This window comes from Cuculus canorus, chromosome 9 (assembly GCF_017976375.1).
Source record: "Cuculus canorus isolate bCucCan1 chromosome 9, bCucCan1.pri, whole genome shotgun sequence".
NCBI lineage: Eukaryota > Metazoa > Chordata > Aves > Cuculiformes > Cuculidae > Cuculus > Cuculus canorus.
In genome coordinates this window covers 15,854,825-15,865,353 of record NC_071409.1, presented here as the reverse complement: position 1 = coordinate 15,865,353, position 10,529 = coordinate 15,854,825, and the positions used below count along the sequence as shown (strand labels likewise).

General features: G+C 64.3%; 1 protein-coding gene across 7 annotated transcripts; it reads left to right on the top strand.

Annotated features, from left to right (window-relative positions):
* Positions 1–80: 80 nt before the first annotated feature.
* Positions 81–10,520, top strand: ECE2 (endothelin converting enzyme 2). 7 transcript variants are annotated; one of them, XM_054074764.1, is made up of 19 exons: positions 85–1,703; positions 3,236–3,322; positions 3,697–3,841; positions 4,050–4,265; positions 4,365–4,489; positions 4,622–4,771; positions 4,858–4,923; positions 5,076–5,264; positions 5,697–5,839; positions 5,972–6,086; positions 6,327–6,437; positions 6,646–6,744; positions 6,840–6,917; positions 7,123–7,226; positions 7,544–7,654; positions 8,004–8,071; positions 8,672–8,862; positions 8,945–9,040; positions 9,151–10,520. In XM_054074764.1, the coding sequence occupies exons 1-19, from the start codon at positions 663–665 to the stop codon at positions 9,325–9,327; spliced, it is 3,312 nt and encodes a 1,103-aa protein (XP_053930739.1). In that variant the 5' UTR covers positions 85–662; the 3' UTR covers positions 9,328–10,520. The 7 variants fall into 7 exon arrangements, with proteins under 7 accessions (XP_053930742.1, XP_053930741.1, XP_053930739.1 ...); XM_054074765.1 differs by having other exon boundaries at positions 87–1,703; positions 4,625–4,771; XM_054074770.1 differs by lacking the exon at positions 85–1,703 and adding an exon at positions 1,912–2,761.
* Positions 10,521–10,529: the final 9 nt, after the last annotated feature.

The window sequence follows — 10,529 nt, the reverse complement described above, 5'->3', positions numbered from 1 at the left end:
GGACCGGGCGGGGCGGCACCACGTGCGCGCGCGGCGCCGGGACGGGCACGGGCACCGAGTGCATCCCTGGTGCCGGCACGGGCACCGGCGGGAACGGCGCAGGGTTCCGTCAACAACGGGCACCCAGAGCTCCGCCACATTGGCACAGGGCACTGTGGTGCCACCCGTGCCGGGCAAGCGGGGCCCCAGAGCCACCCGGACTGGGTGGGCACTGCCATGCCCCCTCCCATGCTCACACACCCGCCCCCTGCAGCGTGTGCCGCTCTGTGCCCCTGGGCCCACAGTGCAGGCGAGTGGCACCGCCGCGCCCAGCCCCACCGGGCACCTCGGGGCACCGTCCCCAGGCTGCACTCCGGCCCCCAGGCAGCACCCTGGGCTCTGCTCACTGGGACCCCCAAGCAGCAGGTGTAGCGCTCAGTGTCTTCTCACCAACATTTGTGGAGGTACCACTGCTGCACACACCTGGGCACCCACACAGCCTCCGTGTGCTCTGCACCCCGGAGGGCAGCGGGGAACTGCACCCGGACACCCCAGCACGCTATTGAGTCCCTGTCAGCAACCTGGGCACCAGGTGGGTCACCTACAGTGGCACCCTGTACCCGGAAGGTGGTCACACAGAGCTGGAAGGTGTCAAAGTAGGGTGTGAGGCTGTGCACACAGCTATGGCCATGGCAGTGCCACCAGTGTGTTCCCAACTGTGTCACACCGTGCACGGTGGCACAGGCCTGCAGGTGACCTCAGGGTACAAGGGCAGGGGTGTCACCCCGTGTGTCTGCATCCAACCGGGTGCGCGCTGGCACCCTGGGGTGCGTGCCCACATCCCAGAGCAGAGGGTGCTGCTGGGGCTGGGCATCATCACCACTCTGCTGCCGCCGCTGGTGCCTGGTGCTGTGCAGTGCCAGTATGCCTCCTCAGCTGCCAAAGCCCAGTGCTGGCGCATGTCAGCATGCCAGTGCCCAGTGAGGGCAACCAGGTGTGAGCCCGGGAGCTGCTCCTGGTGTCGGGCCAAATGCTGCTGCCAGTGTTCCTTCCTCCCTACCGAGGGAGCAGGTGCTGATGCAGCCCCCGTCCCAGTGCTGTGCCGTGCAGGTGGCAGTCCCAATGCCACTGCGGGTGCTGGTGTGGATGACAGTCCTGGTGCAGGTGCTGCTCCCCATCCCAGTGCCAGTGTGGGTGACAGTCCCAGTGCCAGTACAGCTCCCAGTCCCAGTGCCGTTGTGGGTGACGATCTCGGTGTCGGTGCAGCTCCCTGTCCCACTGTGGGTGCCGGTGCAGATGACAGTCCCGGTGCCAGTGCAGCTCCCCGTCCCGCTGTGGGTGCCGGTGCAGATGACAGTCCCGGTGCCAGTGCAGCTCTCAGTCCCGATGCCGGTGCAGGTGCCGGTGCGGGTGACAGTCCGGTGCCGGTGCGTGTCCCCGTGCGGGGCTTCTCCTGTGCGCACGGCGGTCACCTTGGCGGCGGGGCCGGCCCCGGTGGAGCGGAGCGGTACCACCGCGCTGGGCACCGGCCGCAGTCCCCCGCCCCGCGTGGCTCCATCCCGGTCCCAGCCGTGCCCGGTACCGGTGCCGGCCATGGCGGAGGCAGGCGGCGCTGCGGCGGCGGCGGCGGGGGCCCGGCACGGCCCGGGCGGGGAGCGGAGCTAGGCGGGAGGCGGCCCGGGATGGCCAGGATGAACGTGGCCCTCCAGGAGCTCGGACACGCCGTGAGTGCGGGGAGCGGGGCAGGGCGGGGGGCGAGGGGCAGAGGAGAGCCCGAGGCTGAGGGAGCTGCGGGAGGAGGGGCTGGGCGAGAGCCGGGGGGCTGCGGGCGGCCGGGAACTGCGTGGCTGAAGGGTCCCCGTCCCCCGCGGCGAGAAGAAAACGGGAAGGGACTCCCCCCCCCCCCCCCGGTCCCCTGACGTCTGCTGAAGTCGGGCAGAGGGAGGTGGGGCGCCCCGGGATGTCCCCGCCGAAGCGGCCCCGCCAGGGTGTGGAGCCCACCTGGGGCGCACTGATGCTGCTCCCCTGAAGGCAGCACCCGCGGAGGGAGCAGAGGGCCCTGATCCCGCGGGTCTCAGCCCCACACAGTGGGAAGAAGGAGACCCAGGACCAGGTCTTCCTCCTGCCTCAGGAGTGCCAAGGGGTGACAGGGATGGGATGCTGCCAGCTGAGGACCACCCAGGAGTGGAGCGTGCTGGTGGAGGCAGGGTAGCGGGGGTGCCCAGCTGGCCAAGCTCCCACAGGATGCCAAGCCATTAATTTCAACGCCAGCAGTTCCCAGGAACCCACCCTGAACGGAGGCTCCTGTCAATCCCAGCCTCAGACCTTTCCGCCACAGCGGCCCTTGGCTAAGCCCACCCTGCCCAAGGAGATGGCAGGGCGCAGAGCTGCGCACGGGGCACTTATCCTGCTTGACCCCCTGCCCATCATCCTTCTCACCCCTGCTCCTTCCTGGCCCCAAACACCAGCCCTGCCGACAGCCCTGGGGCATCCACCTTAGTCTGCAGCACAGATGGGTGTTTACTCTGAAGCCTAAGGATGGCTTGTGACCAGCAGCATTGCTGATTCTCTTCCACCAAAGACTCCAGCTTTTCCCTCCAGCTCATCTCCCCCTTCCAAAGCTGCTGGCTCAGCTCCACCACCTCCCACTTGGCTGAGTCCTTAGCAGCCTTCACGGCTGGGTCGGTACAAGAAGTCCCTGCCCCACAGGGCCGGGAGTGAGAGGGTCCTGCCCTGCCGGCTGGCAGTGCCCCCTCTCCCCCGACATGCTCTGCCTGCACAGGTTCGGCCCTGCGCCCCGGGCACCCCTGGGGCCAGGATGGGGTGGGAGGCACTTCCAGATGTTTCAGACCGGTGCACATCTGCATGGAAAGTTCCAGGCGGGGGAGGAGGGGCAAGGCAGCAGCACTAGGCAACGGTTGCCTGGCAACAAGGACCACATCTCCGTGGCGATGTGGCACCTGTCGGCAGGGCTGATGCCACGGCTGCCATGGTGACATGGAGGGATGCTCCAGCGGGAGCCTCCTAGCCCCCCACCAGCAGCTCTCCCCATGATCCCCGGGGCCACCCGGGGCTGGGACAACCTCTAGGAGAGGCACAAGGTGCACCGAGGGAGGTCAGGGGCTGCCCCAGCCCCGCTGTGCACCCATTGAAAGGGCACCAGCCCTTGCCATAAGAGCCAGAGGGGGTGGCAGGGCAGGAGGCAGCCCCTCCCTCCCCCCCGACCCTAGTCCCAACCGACTCCCTCCCTCGGCAGATGCCAGACTACAAGCGTGCCACGCTGCAGGATGACGAGGGGTCAGAGCCGGCGGGGGACGGCAGCGCCTCTCCCGACAGTGTAGAGGTGAGGTCTGCCCCAGCCCCTCCATCCTCCCTGTCTCCATCCTCCCTGGCCCTCTCCTCGCCCTCAGCCAGAGCCTGTCTGCAGTCGGGTGGGCAGCAGAAGCAGGGCTGGGAGCCAAGCAAGCCCTGGCTGTCCCCGGGGATGCGCTGGGAGGCAGCCAAAATGCGGCAGAGAATGTGCCCGGGCCATCATCCTTCCTTGTGGCTGGAGGGCCGCCAGCACCCACCACCGGCTCCTTGAGCACCCACAGAGCGATGCCTTGGTCCCCCCCTTGCCATGCAGCTGAGCCAGGCACTGGAACAGTAGGGGTGGGAAGGGGGAGCGGCAAAGTTCGGTCTCCCCACGGTGCGATGGCAGGTCCTGCTCCTGCCCAGGTGGGGTTTCGGAAGGGTCCGGGGCCACTGCTGAGCCGCCTGGCCTCACGCAGCCAGCTGGAGCTGGTGCTCTGCGCTGTCGCCGTCTCGCTGGCCCTGCTGCTCAGTGTCGCCGTCGTCGCCCTGACCATCCAGTACCGCAGAGGTAGGCAGGGTCCCCACAGCCCTGCCAGGGCAGCGGTGGCATCCCCCCACCTGAGGGGGACATGGCAGGACAGGGAGGGATGGGTCAGCTCGGTGTGGCTGTGACAGCCACTCTGCCCACCCTGAGGTGCAGGCAGGGCTTGGCCCCGCTCTGTGCCTCAGTTTCCTCCAGCACACGCGCACAGCCACGGGCATGCCTTCCCTGCCAGATCCCTCTCACAGCACATGCCTGACGGACGCCTGCATCCGGGTGGCCAGCAAGATCCTGGAGGCCCTGGATGTGGAGACGGACCCATGCCAGGACTTCTACCAGTACTCGTGCGGGGGCTGGATCAAGAGGAACCCTCTGCCCAATGGGCGCTCCAAGTGGAGCACATTCAACAGCATCTGGGACCAGAATCAAGCCATCATGAAGCATCTCCTAGGTGGGCACCATGGTGGTCACAGCAACCGAGGGAGTGATCTCCAAGGCATGGGCAGTCAGAGCCCAATCGTCCTCAGGGCTGACCCTCAGTCTCCTGCAGAGAATGCAACCTTCAACTCCAGCAGCGAAGCAGAGCGGAAGACGCAGCGATACTACCTGTCCTGCCTCAAGGAGCAGAGGATAGAGGAGCTGGGCTCCCAGCCCCTCATGGAGCTCATTGACAAGGTGGGCAGCCATCCACATGTGAGCCGAGCTGTCGGGGCTCAGCCCAGCACATCTCAGCTCTTACATTACTGGGGAGGGAGCAGCCCTCAGGGACACTCTGTCCCTCCCTGAGGCACCAAGTCCATCTGCCAGCAGATTGGGGGCTGGAACATCACTGGCTCTTGGAACCAGACCAGCTTCATGGAGGTCCTCAAGATGGTGTCAGGCACATATCGGGCAACACCCTTCTTCACAGTGTACGTTGGTGCAGACTCCAAGAGCTCCAACAGCAACGTCATCCAGGTTGGCACCTTGGCACCATAGCTGGTGGGCACCAGTGGGGCAACAGCAGGCACCAGGCTGCCCATGCTGCCCCTCTGTCCTCCCAGGTGGACCAGTCGGGGCTTTTCCTCCCATCCCGGGATTACTACCTGAACAAGACTGCCAATGAGAGGGTGAGGCTGGGTGCTGGGCACCCCATTGGTAGCAACTGGGGGAAATCCACAGCAATGGAGTGCAAGCAGTGCCAGGGCACACCTGGCACCTGCATCCTGCCCATCAGAGTGAGTTGTGGCCAGGGCTAAGCTGGGGCTTGGGGTCCTGCCAGGTCTTAGGAGCCTACCTGGACTACATGGTGGAGCTGGGCACACTGCTTGGGGGAGCCCCAGAGCCCACCCGCTTCCAGATGCAGCAAGTGCTGGACTTTGAAACCCAGCTGGCCAACATCACTGTGCCCCAGGCTGAGCGGCGGGATGATGAGAAGATCTACCACAAGATGAGCATTGCGGAGCTGCAGGTGGGAGCTGCAGGCACTATGCAGCCTGAGGAATCCCTCTGGGGGCATAAGAGGGGGTTGTCCAGTGGAACACCAAGGGGTCCATGCCTGCTGATCCCCCTGCCCCTCTACCCCAAGGATGACCTGGGCAGCCCCATAGGTTGTGGGACGTGCGCTTTTTGCTGGAGTGAGGAGCTCACTCCCCTGGTCATTAGGATCTAGGGAGAGCTGCCAAAGAGAGCTGGAGAGTCGTCCCCCTGCCTTGTTCTACAGCATTGAGAGCAGCAGGAGCCATAGAAAGGGTTCTAGGCAGAGAATGGAACTGGGGTGGTGAGGGACCTTAGGACCTTCCCAGGGAGCACAGCCCCTGTCCCCAGGATTTCCCCTGTGCTGGGCAGGATGGAACACAGCTGTGCCATGCAGCCAGGTGCTCTGTCCCCGTGTCCTCTTCAGGCCCTAGCCCCTGCCATCGACTGGCTGGATTACCTGTCCTATGCCCTGGCCCCGCTGGAGCTGGCAGACACTGAGCCCGTGGTGGTGTATGGGGACACTTACCTCCAGCAGGTCTCTGACCTCATCAATGCCACTGACAGGAGGTGAGGCACCAGTGAGCCCCTAGTCATGCCCCATTTGGGGCTACCCCTGTGGCAGGAGCACATTTTGGGCTCACCGATGGCTTGGAGACTGAGGTGCTCCTGTGGTGAGCTGCAGCATCTCTGTCCCTGCAGTATCCTGAACAACTACCTGGTCTGGAACCTGGTGCAGAAGACGGCCTCCAGCCTGGACCAACGCTTTGAGACAGCCCAAGAGAGGCTGCTGGAGACACTCTATGGCACCAGGAAGGTAACAGGGGTATCTGGGACCAGCCCCCACTGCCCCAGCCTGGAAGCAGCCAGGACCACATCTGCCCTTGGGATGCTGAGCCTCAGATGCTGCAGAGGAAACCCAGGAATCATCTTTTGGGGTGGGAGTTTAGCTGCTGAGCATCTCTGCTCTGGGGAGGGGGCAGGGTCAGGCTGAGTGAAGGGAGAGGATCAGGGGAGGGGGCTGTGGGTCTCATGGACCCACATCTCACTCCCACAGTCCTGCACACCTCGCTGGCAAACTTGTATCTCCAACACGGATGACACTCTCGGCTTCGCCTTGGGCTCCCTCTTTGTCAAAGCCACCTTCGACCGGGACAGCAAGGCCATTGTGAGGATGCTTCTGCTCTCATTCCTTCCCCTCCCCAACACTATCTGTGGGAACCTCACCTCTCCCCTTCATACCAGAGGGATGGGAGGCAGGGAAACAGGATCCTCAGACCCTGGGAGTTCACATCCTGCCTGCCCTGTTCCTCACAGGGTGGAGTGGGCTGGTGGGTGTTGAGGGGCAGACATTCTTCATTCCATCCCCTCCCCAGGCTGAGGAGATGATCAGCGAGATCCGGGCGGCATTTGAGGTGTCCCTGGACCAGCTAGACTGGATGGATGAGAAGACCAGGCAGGCTGCGAAGGAGAAGGTGACTTCGGGGAGTGCAACGGGTGGGAGACTTCCCTCCCACCCTGGTAAGCCCCCCCCCGCTCCATGTCACTGCCAGGGCCTCTTCCCATGCAGGCAGACGCCATCTATGACATGATTGGCTTCCCTGACTTCATCCTGGACAACAAGGAGCTGGACGATGTCTATGATGGGGTAGGGGGACATCTGGATCACAGGGAGGGTTGTCTGGCCCCTGCTCACACCAGGCTTTGGAGGGCTCTGTGGTGGAACAATGTCTCTATTTGGGGGATGCTTTTGGGATGAGGCATTACACAGAGCCACCCCAGTGCCAAGGGCATCCCAGCCAGGGTGGGGGGAACAGCCCCCAGTGGACCCCATCCCTTCTCTTCCTCACCAGTATGAGGTCTCCGAGGACTCCTTCTTCCAGAACATGCTCAACTTCTACAACTTCTCTGCCAAAGTGATGGCTGACCAGCTCCGAAAACCCCCCAACCGTGACCAGTAAGGGGGAGGGCCCGGGGGGGCAGGGAGGATGTGACACCAGTACAGTGTCACAGCACTGTCCCCAGCACAGCCTGCATGACATTGGTTCAATGGGGGGAAGGTCTCTGCATTGGGTAGCACAGCATATTAGGTCACTTCTGGTGGCTCTGGCTTGTCCCCAGGACAGAGTCACTTGGCCACGGGGCGGGGGTAGCAGTGCCAGCCCTGAGCAGGGCAGAACGGGGGACCTGTGGTAGATGACACAGGAGGGTTCTGGGATAGGGGAGAGAGGGGGCACATCCCTGCCTGTCCCCTGTCCCACCTCCCTGACCCAGGTGGAGCATGACCCCGCAGACCGTCAACGCCTACTACCTGCCCACCAAGAACGGCATTGTCTTCCCCGCTGGTATCCTGCAGGCTCCGTTCTACGCCCGCAACCACCCCAAGTGAGCTTGGCACAGGGATGGGGGATATCTTCTTTGAAGGGAAAAGGCATGGGCTGGATCAGAGCCAGCACCCCACAGAACCCCCTGCAGACACAAAGTGAAGCCCTGGGGTGTGAGAGTGCACCAAGGCTTTGCATCCTCCAGCCAAGACAGCCTGCGAAGTCCTTGTGGGGCCACTGGTGTACCCAGCAGGACCTGCTCCCATCTGGATGCCAACCGGAGCAGAGTCTCACCGAGTGCCCCAGACACAGATGGGATGCCCGGGCAGTGGGCAGGGTGCCCAGGCTGGGGGCAAGCTGGGATGGCATCATCGCCCGTGTTAACTTGGCTTTCTCCAATGGCCCCACAGAGCCCTTAATTTTGGCGGCATCGGTGTGGTGATGGGGCATGAGCTGACCCATGCATTTGATGACCAAGGTGAGAGCCACAGCCCAAACTCCCATCACATTCCTGCTCCCTCGGCCCACGGTATGGGGAGGGGGTGCCACAGGCACGCGGGGGTCCAGCTTTGCCATCCATCGCATCATGCGTGCTTGTGCCCCCCTGGCTGCCCCCCCTTCTATCGTCCTGTCTCCCCAGGTGGCACCTGCCGATACCTCCCCTGGCTTCTCTGTGCAGCTTTCGCTCCATCTGCTTGGTGAGGACATGGTGTCTGCAGCCCTGGCCTCCTCCTCCCCACAGGGCATGGGATGGGTCCCTCTCACCTCCACTCTGCTTTGCACCTTCACTGCAGCCAAGATGGGGTCAATGGGTGAATTTGAGGTTGACAAATCTGGCTAGGGACAGCAGGAACGCACCAGGGGGCTGGGAACCCAAGCGCACAGCTGAGGGCCAGACAGAGCCCAGCAAGAGCAGGGACTGGTGGACACCAGCTCCCCTGGGCACAGACCCACAGCACCAGGTCCCCTGGTGTCACTGGGGCTGTCCCCAGTGCACCCCACCCTGCTTCGGGACCCCCTGCAGTGGGGGCAGCTGGCATCCCCCAGTCCCACCCTGCCCCACGGCTTGGTCCCACAGGGCGGGAATATGACAAGGAGGGCAACCTGCGGCCATGGTGGCAGAACTCCTCCCTGGAGGCCTTCAAGAACCGCACAGCATGCATGACAGAACAGTACGGCCGCTACACTGTCCACCGTGAGAAGGTCAACGGCCGGCAGACGCTGGGCGAGAACATTGCTGACAATGGTGGACTCAAGGCAGCCTATAACGTGAGTGCCACCATCCTGAGGGGACGCAGAAGCCCGTTCCTGTCTGTCCCTCCCCAGGGCCTTCAGGGTGCCTCTCCTGCAGGCATACAAATCCTGGCTGCAGAAGAATGGTGAGGAGAAGCGCCTGCCAGCCCTGGGGCTCACCAACCACCAGCTCTTCTTTGTGGGCTTCGCACAGGTAGGGCGGAGCGGGATGGTGGGTTCCCTATCCTTTCCTGGCTCCTCCAAGCCACCCATCCCACCCAGGGAGCTATGCTGCTGTCCCTGAGGCTGCTCCCACTCCGGCAGGTGTGGTGCTCCGTCCGGACGCCAGAGAGCTCCCACGAAGGGCTGGTGACTGACCCCCACAGCCCTGACAAATACCGCGTCATTGGCACCCTCAGCAATTCCCGAGACTTTGTCAAACATTTTGGCTGCCCCCTGGGCTCCCCCATGAACCCCGGCAAGCACTGTGAGGTGTGGTAGGGATGGGGAGGGTGCTGTGGACAGAGGGGACGAAGGCCCCCCAGCCCTCACTGGCTACTGGAGCTGGCCCACAGGCAGAGAGGGAGGCCACCTCCCGGGTCACCCTCTATTGCGGTCCCAACCCGCGCACGCACCGCACACCGCCTCGCCCCACCTCTGCCCCCCTCCCCAGCATACACTGCCCCACACCGGGCACCCACCACAGCCCCCAGCCACCGCCTGGGGCCAGGTACAGCTGGCAGAGAAGCCGTAGCACCCCCAAAATGCAGCTCTGCCCCCCAACCCCTGACGTGCTAGACAGACACAGCTCTGCCCCCCCCAGTACTGCATCCTCCCGGGGCAGGCAGGTCAGAGGGGACCCAGGGAGAGCACTAGAGCTGAGCCCCCCTGCTCCTGCCCCACAACCTGCCAGAGATGGAGGCCAGGGGCTGCCAGGCTCTGCTCTTCCCTGGCCCCGTCCCGATCCGGCTTGGCTTCCCCATCCACCTCTGCTGGGACCAGTGGGCGGCAGCAGGGACTCTGGTGCCTTCAGCTGTGGGTGGCTGTCGCTGAATTTACTTAACTATTAAAAGCAGTTTCCACTTACTCCGGTGGTTCCACGTCCTTCGTGGTGTTGAGGCTGGAGGGGAACAGAGGTGGGATCTGGAGTGGGGGTGACTCAGAGTCTGAGGGACTTGTAGGAAATGAGATATCCCAAGGGAGCGGCAGGTGAGGCATTTCAAAAGACAGAAGCGGGAGATAAGACATCGCAAGGGATATAGAAGCAGATGAGAGATCCCAAGGGACCAAAGGAAGGAGGAAGCAGATGCGTGGGAAGGAGAACGGGAGCCGCAGGGCTGAGCTCCAGCCCCAGCACCCCTGCAGGGTCGGGGGGCCGGGTCACCCTTAAACCACAGGCACGGGGGAGCCACGCTGCCCGCTGGCACCGAGCGGGGTGGCTGGAGGAGACGGAGGGCGGCCCTGGGCGAGGCTGGGAGGCAGGAGCAGGGCTGGCAGCGCCGCAGCCCCGGCGGAGCGGAGTCCCTTCCACGGGGGAAAGCGCAGCCAAGGGGCGCCATTGATCCCCCGGTCACAGCACAGGTGACTCCATCCCGCGCTGGGGCCGAGCCTGCCTCGCAGAGCGCGGGGTGCTGCCCCGGCCGCGGTCCCGCCCCAGCCCCGCGCTGGGTCCCCGCACTGCGATCCCCGAGACACCCGCGAGG